This window comes from Serinus canaria, chromosome 9 (assembly GCF_022539315.1).
Source record: "Serinus canaria isolate serCan28SL12 chromosome 9, serCan2020, whole genome shotgun sequence".
Lineage (NCBI taxonomy): Eukaryota > Metazoa > Chordata > Aves > Passeriformes > Fringillidae > Serinus > Serinus canaria.
Window position 1 is genome coordinate 21,442,888 of NC_066323.1, and position 13,102 is coordinate 21,455,989.

General features: G+C 40.4%; 1 protein-coding gene across 3 annotated transcripts in view; it reads left to right on the top strand.

Annotated features, from left to right (window-relative positions):
- Positions 1–482: 482 nt before the first annotated feature.
- UGGT1 (UDP-glucose glycoprotein glucosyltransferase 1) overlaps positions 483–13,102 on the top strand; it is a 39,661-nt gene continuing 27,041 nt past the window's right edge. For 2 of the 3 annotated variants that reach the window (XM_030227012.2, XM_030227013.2), the window contains exons 1-11: positions 644–717; positions 3,066–3,201; positions 4,961–5,043; positions 5,587–5,717; positions 6,592–6,704; positions 7,874–8,048; positions 9,327–9,423; positions 10,038–10,116; positions 10,315–10,415; positions 11,199–11,298; positions 12,383–12,443. In XM_030227012.2, the coding sequence (XP_030082872.2) occupies positions 3,077–3,201; positions 4,961–5,043; positions 5,587–5,717; positions 6,592–6,704; positions 7,874–8,048; positions 9,327–9,423; positions 10,038–10,116; positions 10,315–10,415; positions 11,199–11,298; positions 12,383–12,443 (1,065 nt within the window). In that variant the 5' untranslated portion in view covers positions 644–717; positions 3,066–3,076. Of the gene's footprint in view, positions 718–3,065; positions 3,202–4,960; positions 5,044–5,586; positions 5,718–6,591; positions 6,705–7,873; positions 8,049–9,326; positions 9,424–10,037; positions 10,117–10,314; positions 10,416–11,198; positions 11,299–12,382; positions 12,444–13,102 lie in introns of all 3 variants that reach the window. The other variant, XM_030227011.2, reaches the window with a different exon arrangement.

Sequence of the window (13,102 nt, forward strand, 5' to 3'; positions counted from 1 at the left end):
AAACCAGGAAGAAAACCTTTGGACCACATGTAAGTAATCCTTAGGTCTGCCTCGCAAACCTGTTTGTCGTGAACAGGAACACAAGCAGTGTTTGTGCTGCTGAGGAAGCTGTGCCCAGGAGCAGCAGTTTGTCGCCGTGGGTGTCACTCTCCAGGACCCGCACCAGCCAGCCTGTCCTGCTGTTCAGTTCCCCTCCTGCCTGGTTGTTCTTACAGCTTCATTCTCAGCCTTTCCACGCCTCGCCCGACACCCCAGAGCCGCTGCTGCAGCTCCGTGCACCTCTCGGCAGGGCCCCGGTGCCCACGGAAGGCTCGAGGGCGCGGCGGGGCCAGCGGGGCACGGAGCACACCCAGAGCCGAGCGGAGCCCGCACCTTCGACAAGGACAGGGGAGTTCTGATGGAGAAGATAAATGAAGAACGGCTGGTTTTAACCTGCCGTATGCTGCTTTCAGATACTGTAAACAAACGAGCAGTTGTTTGCACAGAGTCTCCTTCCAGCAGCACAGGCTGCGACTGCTCACGGGACAGTTAAAATCACAAAAACACCACACAGGTTCTGCCTTTGCTTCGGGCGCTACCTCCTTAAACCGAGACCGCACAGCAGCCCGGGCACGGCCCGGCCCCGGCCCCGCCGTCACTGCGCGGCGCCGCCGGCTCGGAGCGGAAGCGGAAGCGGCGCGGGCGGCGGGAGCCGGGCGGGCGCACGGCCGCTCGCAGGTGCGGTACCGCGGTCACCGGCGGCGCGCGGCGGGCCCTGAGGGAGCGGCGGCGGGGCGGGCCCGCGGCGGGCGGCGGCGGCGGCCTGGGGGGCAGCGGGCGGCCGGGGCGGGCCCCACGGAGGGACCGACACCGGCGGGGTCCCTCGAGCGGCCTCCGCGCCCCGCGGTCGGTCAGCGGGACCGGGGGGCGGCAGAGGCTGCGCTCGGGTTTAATGCCCCGCAGCATTAATGTGTGTTTTGAGCCCGGGCTGCTCAGCGTTTCAGTGGTTGATTTCTAGTGGCGGGTTAAATCGCCGTGGTTTGGTGTCAGCGGCCGTAGCTCGGCGGCGGGAGCCCTTTACGGAACGTGCTGCCCCGGTGCGATCGGTGCCCGCTGATAGCGGTGATCTCTGCCGTGCATCGTGTCGGTCCCGGTGCCCCAGCGCTGTGCCTGCCCCAGGACTTGCCCCTCGCTCCCGCTTTCCTTTGCCCTTCGCCCGCCTGGCACCCGACTGACCTCGCAGGACATGGCACTGACTGTAAATGTGGGCTGGTTTATTCCTTCCCCCGAGGCTGGATGCGCAAGCGGCCCGGAGTGTTTTAAAGGGAGTAATTGGAAGAAAAATAAGGAGGAAAAATATTTGCACCGCTTTGCAGTGTCGTAATTCACACTGGGTTTTGCTTTGTTACCTGGCACAGAGCTGGATCTCCTTGTGTCACTTTTGTTCATTCCCTTGCCTCTTGCCTCTCTTTCCGTGGTGTATTTTTCCTTGAGATACCGGTCATTCCTTTGTTTTATGGCTGTTATTATACAGGACTTGTAGATATTTCTCATCTGCAGATTTTCAGTTGGCTAAACTGTGTCAGCTGTGTCATTTGCTTTCTTTCCTATATCATATAGAAAAAGGTTTTTAATTCAGTCTTTCCTAGAGCGGGAAAGCAGGCACAAGAGAGCAGCATAGGAGCTTTAATCATGAGAATGCTGTTGGTTGTAGTCATTTACCTATTCCAAACTCCAGTGTATGATTTGCAGGGAATAAGAAGGATCCATCTCTAGGAAGAGCTGTGAACTGTGGTTTTTCCTTGCACTTGGCAGAAGCCAATGTTTCACTCCTCAAATATTGGCTGAGCTTCCCCCTCTGCACACAGAGAGTGATGGCTGTGCCCATCCTGTGATGCCATCTGTCTGCTTCCCAGGTGTGGCATAAAGCAAATGTTGTGTGCAGCTGACCAAGCTGCTCTGTGGAGATCATAGCAGGAATTTCTGGTTTCATTCCCAGAGAAAGAACAATGCCTGAGTTATTGCTGGGAAACATTTGGCTGGAGGGGTGTAAACTTTTAAAGAGAGGAGGATTTGGTTCGTTTGTTTATGTATATATGCAGGTAGCTTAGAGCTACAGATATATAAGCCTATTCTTTATATTGAGATGGTAATAAAAAAGAGACAGAAGTTAGATCCTGGCAGCTAGTTGGGTGTGATATATGTAGAATTGCAGCAGGACATTTTTTCAGGTGCAAGGGGGACATGGAAAATGAGTTATCCAGGATAAAGAAATGAAAGAGTACTTGAATGCATATTGGGGGTTTAGTAAATATAAATATACTGTAGTCAAAAAAAGCTTTAACCTTTGGAGACTGTAATGGAAAGCCAACAGAAGAATTCAGGTCTTCCATAAGCTTAAGAGTTGTGGGCAAGAAAATTCCACTTGGCTTTGTTTTGGGGTGTAGGCCAGAGAATACAAAGGCTTGAAAATACACAAAATGAAGGACAATAAAGAAATAGAATAATTTGGTTTTTTTTGGTCACTTCTCACAATAGGTGGTATCATTAGAGTCTGTTTGTGTGATTTCATTCTTAAATTTGTTGGTGCTTAGTGCAGCCAGGAAATACTTGTTTCTTCATTCCCCAAAAAACCTAAAGGACTGACTAGGGTACCTCACCCTTGCCTGGATTAGTCCACAGCTGCTGGATCTTTGCTAACACAAAGTGTGATTTTACTTCCTATAAAATGAGCAGTGGGTTGTTTCCCCCCTCAGTCTGAGATGTCTGCAGTTTTGCAATACCTCTTAAAGCAAGAAGTGTGTGGTGTTGGTGTCCTGGAACAGAAGGAAGCTTATTTGAAAGCATAAACACAGAGGAAGCTGGATTTGATTTAGGTTTAATTGCATCTCAGGAGTAAGTTTGTAAATTCCTTGCCTCTCTTCAAGTTTGTGATTTTGTAAGCCCAGGTGAGAGAATGATCATCTCATTAATGTATTGCATTAAATGCAGTTTTAAAGTCTTAACATACCTCTCAATATATTTGAGATGCTGTATTTATAAGAAGAGGCAATGCAAAACTTACCATTTTCCTTCATCATTTGCAGTGCCCTATAAAATGGGAATACTTATTGCAGTTCTTGGAGTCTGGTTCAGCTCTTCACTTGTAAAAGCAGATTCTAAGGCTGTGACAACATCTCTAACTACAAAGTGGTCTTCAACTCCTTTACTCCTTGAGACAAGGTAAGTGCTTTGTGATTTTTTTCATTGTCAAATCAGAATATGCTTAGAGGATAAAGTAAAGTGTTCTCTTTGTTCTGTGGCACTTTGGTTTCTGGTCACTACCAACAGTAATAACATGGGCATGTGATCCCTGCTGTGCATGGGGAGATGGGAGGAGGATTTTAGAGGACACTGTAGTAGCTGTTTTGTGTGAAAAATTCTTTTATTTTGCATTAGAACAAGCATTATTAACCATAAACAATTACATAGTTGTTATTTTTTGCCTTTTGAAGTTTTGCATTAGGTAGAGGAGTTCAGCCTGGTCTTGTAAGATTCTGTAGCTGAATGTATTTTACTTCAGTGTTGTAGGTTTTGGTACACATCCGCTGCTTGTGTATATTTAGCTTGGTAAAACTTGAATTTCACTTTGTTCCTGATAGTTTTGCATTGATTTCAGTTAATTGCTTTGTTAAGAATTGTGCAAGTTACCCTGGGAACATTTCTTCTATGGTATTAAAGACCTTTTTTTTTAAGATGTTGTGTAAAAAGAAAGCAAAGTGCTGTCTTTTCAGTGCTAGTCTGCTTACACTTTTGAAATCCCTCATTGTTTAATTTTGTCATGTTTTAGTTTGGAGATGTCAGTAGGACTTCTAGAATTTCAAGTTAGCATGTGCTTAATTTTGTATCACTTAAGGGTATTGCCAAATGGGGAATTTTGTCTGTTTTACTGCAGATTGTTTCACATGAAAATAGTTGAGCATTGCCGGATTTCATTCACATGAGCATGGCTTTCTTTCAGAGGACAGGTGTGTCCTAGGTGAAATTACTTTTCTGTAACTTTCTCTGGAGGAGCTGAAGCCTGAAAGTTCCTTAAGCAGTAAAATGCAAAGCACAGGTGTTAATGCCAGGATTTAGATACCCTGAGACTGTGTGACAATGTGACACTGCTGGGGAAAAACTCATCCTAAGAGAGTATGAAATAGTAAGCAAATAATCAAAATAATGTGCCAAAGACTTGATCCATCATAGCCAGAGGCTTTGGGTAGAGCAGGATAGTTCACCTGAGATGAACTGCAGCATGATGCAGCACTGCAGTGTAAAATCCCTCCTGCTGGTCACTGCACTTAGCCCAGCACTACAATTTGTTACCCAGGTGTTCCAGCAGCACTTCCCCTTGGACTGGAACACACTGAGCAGGCTCCAAACCTTCTGTTGTAGCATCCTTTAGCATAGCAAGTATGTTACATGTGTGGATGTGATACAGTGTTTGTGCCTAGCAGTGTTCAGAGGATGAATTTCATTTTCTAGCCTTGTATAAGTATCCATTATATGCTCAATATGTAGAATTATAACATGGTTTGAAGCTGTGGCTTCTTGTTTAAGAGCAAGCAAAACCTCCACCAAACCCCACCAAAGCTCTTAATTACAATTTGTTTCAGCAAAATAAACAAAAAATGTGTGTTTCTCATAAAAGAGGGATAGCAAAGAAATGCATTTGGGAGGAGAGCTACCAGGATGGATCCTGCTGCCTGTTAGTGGCATTTAAATGATCAGGAGGTGCCCTTACAAGCTGCTTGCATGTACTGTGTGTTTGTCCTGGTCTGCAGTGATTATTTGTTTGGGTTTGTTTGTTTTTGACTTTCCTGCAGTGCTTTTTCTAGTAACACAGTTTGCTGATATAGGTGGTAGGTGCTAACTTTCTGTAAAGCATCACAAGGTATCAGATTTGTAACTTGAGAGGAAGTCTGTAGATCTAACTCACTCTTCTCATCCCACTTAGTGAATTTTTATCAGAAGAAGGTCAAGAAAAATTCTGGAATTTTGTTGAAGCCAGTGAGAATATTAAGACAGCTGAGCATGATGGTAAGCTTTTATAGTTTTTTCTCAATGCTAACTGATAGTTGAAAAATATACCACAGTATTCTGTCTTCCATTGTGTTAGTCCTCATTTGACTTTTAAAATACTTATTTCAGTAATATTTTTTGCTGTAATGTGCTGAAGGCTTTTGGATATCCATTTGACAAAAGCTATAGTGGATGAGTATTAAATATTTTGCTTGCCAGATTTTTTTTTCAACACGAAGCATTAAATATTTTAAAAGCCTTTTCTCTGTGTCACTGTTTCTCAGCTGAAATTAAATGGGAGCTCTAAACTGTTTCCCTCCTCCCCTGCCCATGTTTACATCCTCAAGAATGTATTCAAGTGTACTCTCCTGGATCTCTGTTGAAGTTCACTCTCATCCAGCTGTAGAATTGGCTGTAATGAAATTGGAGGAGGAATGGTCATGTGCAAACTGAGAATTCATGGCATGGGCTTCTGTTGGTATAAATCACATTAGGATGAGAAGCCCCTCTTCAATGAGACTGTGGGATAGAAAGATAACTGCTTGTACTTTGATTTTGCAGGTAGCGATTATTCTTCTTACCAGGAAATGCTGAAAGTGGCCTGCCAGACTCTGTCACCTTTGCAGCAGAACTTGTTGAAATTTTCCCTGTCTTTACGCTCCTACTCTGCAGCAGTTCAAGCTTTCCAACAGGTTAGTACAGGAGAAGCTCAGGTGAGGTGCAGAGCATTTTACCAAGGCTCAGGAAGGAGGGACCTGTGGAAGGAAACATTTGAGATATAAAAAACCTGAACTGATGACCTGCTCTGTGCACCTGAGCTACAGAGTGGATGTGTATACAAATTTCATGAGGTGCTCAATTTTTGGTTAGAGTAGGCTAAAAAATTGACATTTTGACATGTCTGCATATCTTCGTGCCTGCTGCACAAAGAATTGGTGCAAAGATTTTTGTGAGGACCATCTCTATGGCTCCACTGGTACTTGGGATGCTGCTGCTGTTCCTGTTGCTCAGCTGAACTTACTTGAAGGTAGTAATCCATATATTTATATATGTGTGTGTATATATATATATATGGAGAGAGAGAGACAGAGAGAGAGAGATTAGAATTCAGAAATAAAAGTTCATTGTGTCCTCTGTTCTTTTTAAATCTTCTTAATTCTTTGGAAATTGTTTCACATTAGGATGTGCTTTATTTAAGTAATACTGTAAAATATCTTCCTTGCTCATGTGGATTAATTTTGTTGTTTGATATTTAACAAATACAGATTTTTGTGATGTGTAAGACAAAAAAAAAAAAAACCCTCAACCAAATCCCCTACAATTGCAGGCCTTGCTTTCTGTACCTTCAACTCACCTTACAGTTAATAGTAACAGACTCAAAAATAAGTAAAGGCTTAACTCTCCATCTTCCAATTTCACTTTGCATTTAAATTATGTCATAAACATGGAAGAAGTACTAGTTTGGAATGTAGGAAATAATATTGTTTGCTGCACAGCTACACTGTTACTTTTCACTTGTTCTAAGGGCAAACATTCAACCTAGATCATTATAAATGTTTTACACAGATAGCAGCAGATGAATCTCCTCCAGAGGGCTGCACCCTGTTTTTTGTTGTTCATGGGGAGAAAACTTGTGAATTTGACTCTCTTGGAAACCTTTTACAGGCAGCTTCAGACAGGTACGTGTTTAATTTCCTGTTACTGAATTAGCTCTTAAAATTTAACCTAACTGCTGTGAAGAGGTTGTAATAAACTTTTTTCTGTGTTCTTCAGTGTTGATTTCTCCTGGCCATTGTTGGCACTGGAGTGGCAATCACTTATTTGGTGATTGCAATGATGGTTTTCTTATCACTTGCTCTTTGATGATTCTGCTAGGAAGAGGAATGTGCACAGGAAAATCTGCAAATAAGTTCTGGAAATTGCTGGAAACTGTTGAAGGGCAGTAGGAATTCTCAGGAGCGTGTAAAACCTTCGGTGTGCAGGGAAAATAGAAGGAGCTGGGCTGCATATTCAAATGAGAGTTAATGTAACAAATTGATTTATGAATGGCTGAGAGCAAGCACAATATTTTTTTTCTCTGTATACTTTTCTCAGCATTGACAAAGAAAACAGTTACTACATAATATATTTAAAATTCGGATTTCTCCACAAGAAAAAACTTGATTGTAACTATGATAACAAAAAGAAGGTATAAAATATAATACTTATTAAAAAACCACAAGCAAGTAACAAACCAAAACCAACCCAAATCCTTGCATTTCAGTTTGTTTTCAATTCAATTTTTTTAATCTTGGTTATTTGGTTCTTTTAAGAATAAAGAGTTTTTTGTCAATGTGCAGGCATATGGCATCAATAGCTCACATGGTATACTCCTGACTTACTGGGAATACTTTAAGTATTTATTGCACTTTAGACAAAATGTAAACAAAGAAGCTGAAAATAGATGTTTCATATGTTGTTTGTATACAAAAAAGGCAAGGACCAGGTTGAAATTAATTTGTGCCCTTGGCACATCTGTTCTATCAGCCTTTTTAATTTTTCATACAGAATTTATGAATCACCATGGGGAGAGAAAGTTAATTAGAAATCTAAGGGAAGTTGTTCATTTTTAAAATTAGGATCATATTAGATTCAAAATAGCTCTTAGTCACTTGTTTCTTTTCATATGTTCATTTTTCACACAGCTTTTGTCAATGTGCACCAAGTGCTGCCAGCCTTGATATAATATGTGGGAATAGCTCAACATATGTATTCAGTGAAAAATTAATAAACAGGGGAAAAAATGTGCATATTGCATTGAATGAGGAAATGCTGTGACTCACTGTGACTCTTCACTGTTCCCTCTTAGGCCAAAGCCATTTTTGTTCAAGGGGGACCACAAGTACCCAGCAGCAAACCCTGAAAGTCCTGTGGTCATACTTTATGCAGAGATTGGTTCAGAGGAGTTCTACAGGCAGCACAGGAGGCTTGTTGAAAAGGCTGAGGCAGGAGAAATCACTTATGTGCTCAGACACTACATTGCTGTGAGTATATTTGTGCATTGTAACAGAGGTATTTGAAATTGAGTAACTGGCCTTGGTTTTCAAAAAGCAAACTGACCCAAGTTTGTTCCCTTTAAATTGACATTTGCCTACTCTCATTGTTAATTTACTTGAAATACTCAAAGTTTTATTTTTTTATTGCATGTAGCTGAGTAATACAGAATATTTTTAAAACTCCTGATGGTTTGATTTCACCAATCCAGACTTAAATTCCAGATTCATTAGAGACTTTAGTGTAAAAGAAAAGTGTTTCTCTACCCATATTAGAGCATGGGAACTAGTCAGATCTGTCACAATCAGGTCACTTGATATAAAAAGCAAGGATTAACATTTAGGTACCATTTTCAAAAGAAAGACATCGTTTCTGTAGTAATTTTTTTTACAGAACCACTTACCATTTCTAGTGCAGTTTATCCTGTTTTCCATCTTCCTCCACTAAATTGTGCATAGCCACTGGATTAGTATTTAAAACTACATTTCAAAAGGTATAAAGAACTGGAGTTCTTTGATTTGTTACTTGAATATTACTAAGTATTGTCAAAATCTGCGGTGTAGCAGTCAGGTTTGAGTGTGGAAAAAAAAAAGAGCATCAGCTGGTTAATTTTTAATATAATTTATACTTTTAATAAAATAAAATCATACATTGCACACACTACTTTCCTTTTATAAAAGGAAGTAGTTGTTTGTCAGTGTTGGGAGGAATACATTCAAAATTCAGTGTGTTACACTTTAGATCTTGGTGCTGTTATGTGGCTCCTAAATGCTTCAAAATACTTTCAGAAAGTGGTTATGTTTCTCTCATTAAAGGCAGAACTAATTATGCACCTATCTTTTGTCATTATTTTATTTCTTGTCATTCTCTGTGGTAGCTCTTCAGTGAATGTTTCATTTTTGAACTTTGAGCTGAAGTTCCTTTCCACCCTCTATCTGATTTGATGATAGCACTCTATCTCCCTCTGCTTTGCTCACACAATGAATCTTGAAAACATTGTTTTGTGTTCCTCTTTGCTTTGTGGATATTGATGTTTTTTGGTTCATAGAGATAATTCTTTCTTGCTAAACTTCAAGAAGTGTGTTGAAAAACAGTAGGAAATAAAATTATTGTAGTATGTTACTGCAGAGTCACTCACAGTGTTTGTTTCTCTCTACCCATTATGTCTGAAATCCCAGATTGAGATTTCTCAGCTTTGGGAAGTGGTAGTTTTTCTTTTTTGGATCAAACAAAGATGACAATATCACACTGTTGGCTTTTCCTTACAGAATCCCAGCAAGGAAAAGGTCTACCTCTCTGGCTATGGTGTAGAACTGGCTATTAAAAGTACAGAATATAAGGCCAAGGATGATACCCAGGTGAAAGGTGAATTTTTATTTGAAGTATTTTAATGTAAACATTTAATTTCACCAAGGTAATTTTATACTCATTTTGCTATGAATGCCTGAATTACAGATCTTTTTCTTTCCTTAGCTCTGTAATCCCTTTTGGGAGCATGTTCCTTATGAAACAGATCTTTGCCATGGCACTTCCATATTTGTGAAATCCTGGAGTCATGGCCATGGACTAGATCTTAGTAATGGCACTACTAATGCAACTGTTTTTTTACTAGCTACTCTGCAGATATAAAGCAAATTTCTCTACTTTAATTTGCCTTAACCTATCCATCCTCAGAGCAGACTGTGTTCCCTGTTCCTCATTTTTGGTTTGGTGGGTTTTTTTTTGGTTTTTTTTTTTTTTTTTGGGAGGGGGGAAATACAGAATTCTCAGCATTCTGCACTTTTTTTTTCTTTGGCTGCTTTTATGGATCACTGATCTCTGTTCTACAAACTCCCCTGCACCTGCCAAAACTATTTTGACAGTGTAATCTCTGTGTGTACTTTTTCTTTACATGTGCACATACACACATAAACCCCAGATTTTCCTGCTTTTCTGTTTGGAATAGCTTGGTGCTAGTGGTGTTCTCTGTGTGTTTATAGGGACAGATGTGAATGCTACAGTCATAGATGAAAATGACCCTATTGATGAAGTGCAAGGATTTCTGTTTGGAAAACTAAGGTAAAACACAGTTTAACTTCATCATATCAAAAAACTTTTTGCAGAAATGCGGATATTTTGCTTTATTATTATTTTTTACATGTCTGAGTTTTCTGTATGTGGTAGCAGCATATTTTTTAATGTGATAGTTTCTTTAAATTAGCAGCAGACTTTCTTATAGGAAACCACAAAAGTTGTTTGACCCTTGTATCCTTTCAGGCAGCTGTATCCTGACTTGTCAGAAGAGCTGAAAGAGCTCAGAAAACACCTTGTGGAAAGTACCAATGAAATGGCACCTTTGAAAGTGTGGCAGCTCCAAGGTAATCTGGATTAAGGCTTTCAGTTGTGGTCTAAAACACTCAATGTAAATATGTTTTCTGGTATTCTACACTATTAAGGTTGTTAGTGGCTGAGTACAGTTGACAGAATTTCACTGTAAATTCCTACATTCAGTCTCACTTGGAAAATCCTTGGTTTTTAATGTACTTTTTCCTGTTGAAATAGCTTTTGGCATTGTTTCACAGGACTTCTGACATGAGGATTGTTTTCTATATTGTGAAGTACAGTCAGCTACTTGCTCTTAATGTGACTGCTTGTATGGTCTGCTGACTGCAGAAAGGAAAGGAATGCAAAGTTTCTTTCCATGTTCACACTTCTGATGTGAAATCTTGGGATTTCTCAAGACTTCAGGAAAACTGTATTTCAAAGTCAATTACATGCTGCACTTAAAACATCTATTAAAACCCATGGAAAGGCTTTTCATCCTCTCAAAAAGACTAATGTATGTTGTAGCCACAGGGAATCTGCCTCTATCAGGGGAAGGACAGATCCTCCCAGCTCAGCCAAAGAAAAGAGGGCTGGTCTGACTCACCTAAACAACCTTTAGGCAGCATACACTGCTGCACTTGGAGAGGGTTTCTTGCCTCAAGGCAACACACAGAAGTTGAATACCAAGAAGATCAATTTAAAAGTATCTATAGGTGCAGATAGAAAGTGAATTTCCTTAGGTAACATGCAAAAAAGTTGCAAGATAAAATTAAGATGTCTCTGCATTGCCTTGTTTTCAGTTTTGAGTTGTTGACCTCTGTTTTTTCACTTCTAAGATCTGAGTTTTCAAACTGCTGCTCGCATTTTGACTGCTCCCCCTGTGGATGCCCTGATGGTCATGAAAGATCTTAGTCAGAACTTTCCTACAAAGGCCAGGTAACTTTAATTTTGACTCCTAAAAAATTTTATTACTCTCCTTTTCGAGTAGGACCTGAGACAAGCAGCATTGGCTAGGTTAATTCTGACTTTCATTTAGCTGGAAGCAAACACTGGGGAATGTTTATGCTGGGAAGTTCTTCAGCCTACTGTTACAAAGAGGATTTTATGGTGTTTTTCTTGGATGGCAGCTGATGTGGACTGGTAGAAAATTTGCCAGAATTGCCCATGCTATTTTGTTGTGAGATGCATCTAAACTTATTACATGAAGTCAGTCATCAAGAATTTATTGGCTGGGTTTTCTTTTTAATGATGTTAGCATTATTTGTTCACAGGGTCCCACTCTTCTTGTGGGATCCACGTTGCCAAACAACCCAGTCAGTCTCATGTCAGAAGCTGATGTGCAATTCTGGTTTCTGCACTTTGTCAGTGACTGTCTTTAACATACTCAGATCAGTTTAAGAAACTCAATATGACCTGGCATGGCCAGCCAGTCTAGAGATATATTTCTCTTGAAAAATTCACTGCTTGGATTGTGAAGATGATATTACAGAACCTTTTTGAGTAGGTGGGAGATATACCTGAGATGAGTGTAAAAATAAGCTGATTTCTGATCTTATTTTCCATTACCTGCTGTTAAGTTGTTAATTAGAGCTTCTTAAGGCAGGCATTGCATCTCACTGTGTTTTCAGGCTGATCTGTGGGCTGTACTCACCCACTCTGATGATGCAATCACTGGATCCAAAGGAAGGAAAGCAGTGGGAACCCACCATGAGCAGTGAAATCCCCTCTTTTCTGTTGTCAGCCTCCATCTTTACATTTTTGGCAGCTGCACACTTTTATTATGGTTAATGTGAAATTAGACCCTGACAGTTGGCATGTGGTTAACATTTTTGTGCTGCTAGATTATACAGTGTAAGAAAAATCCTATTTATGATGTCACCAAGTGCAACTGCTTCTTGCTGCATCTCTTTATACTAGAAAGTTAATTATCTTAATATGTGAGGTACAAAAGGTAGGTAAGTAGATATCTACCCAGTAAATAAACAGAAAGAGGATTCATAGCGTGTTTTTATTTTTGTAGAGCCATAACAAAAACAGTTGTTTCTTCGGAACTCAGAGCAGAAATTGAAGAGAACCAAAAGGTAATGTGTCCAAAAAGTGCCTTTGCACTTAGGTTTACATGTTGCTCAAGATAATGACCCAGTATTTTCACACACAACTTTGTAGTATGCATCTGGGAAGTGAAAAAGTGGTGGATTTTCAAACATGGATGAGGAACATAATTAAACTTCTTTGCTCAAATAGGAAAATATTGCTCTGGTTAGAAATTTATTGCTTGAAAAGCAGCTATATTAAGCATCTTCCTACAGTTTTAACAATGCAGAAGAAAATTAGTTCTCTTTATCCAATCTGAGATGATGTTTAGCTATCTGTATACATCAGTGATCACTAGGATGTCACAGAATAAATTCAGAACCTGCTGTGGCTTTAGACTGATTCATTCTGTGTGGAGGAAATGGTTTCAATGTTGGTGCTTAGTGAAGGGATAAAATTTACCAGCTAAGTCTAGATGTGCTTTGAAACAGAATCATAAAGCTCCCCAGGCCATGAGGGGCCTCTGGAGGTCACTGAGTAGGCTCTGTATTTGCAGAAGTGTTTCAGACAGCTCAGCCATGTCCTTGGCATCAGCAAAACACTGAAAAAACCAACAGCCACCTGGGAATTTCGTACAGGCTCTTATACAGAAATTTGTAAAACTAAAATATGCCAGGTAGTGTGCTCTGGATAGAGTGCAAAACAG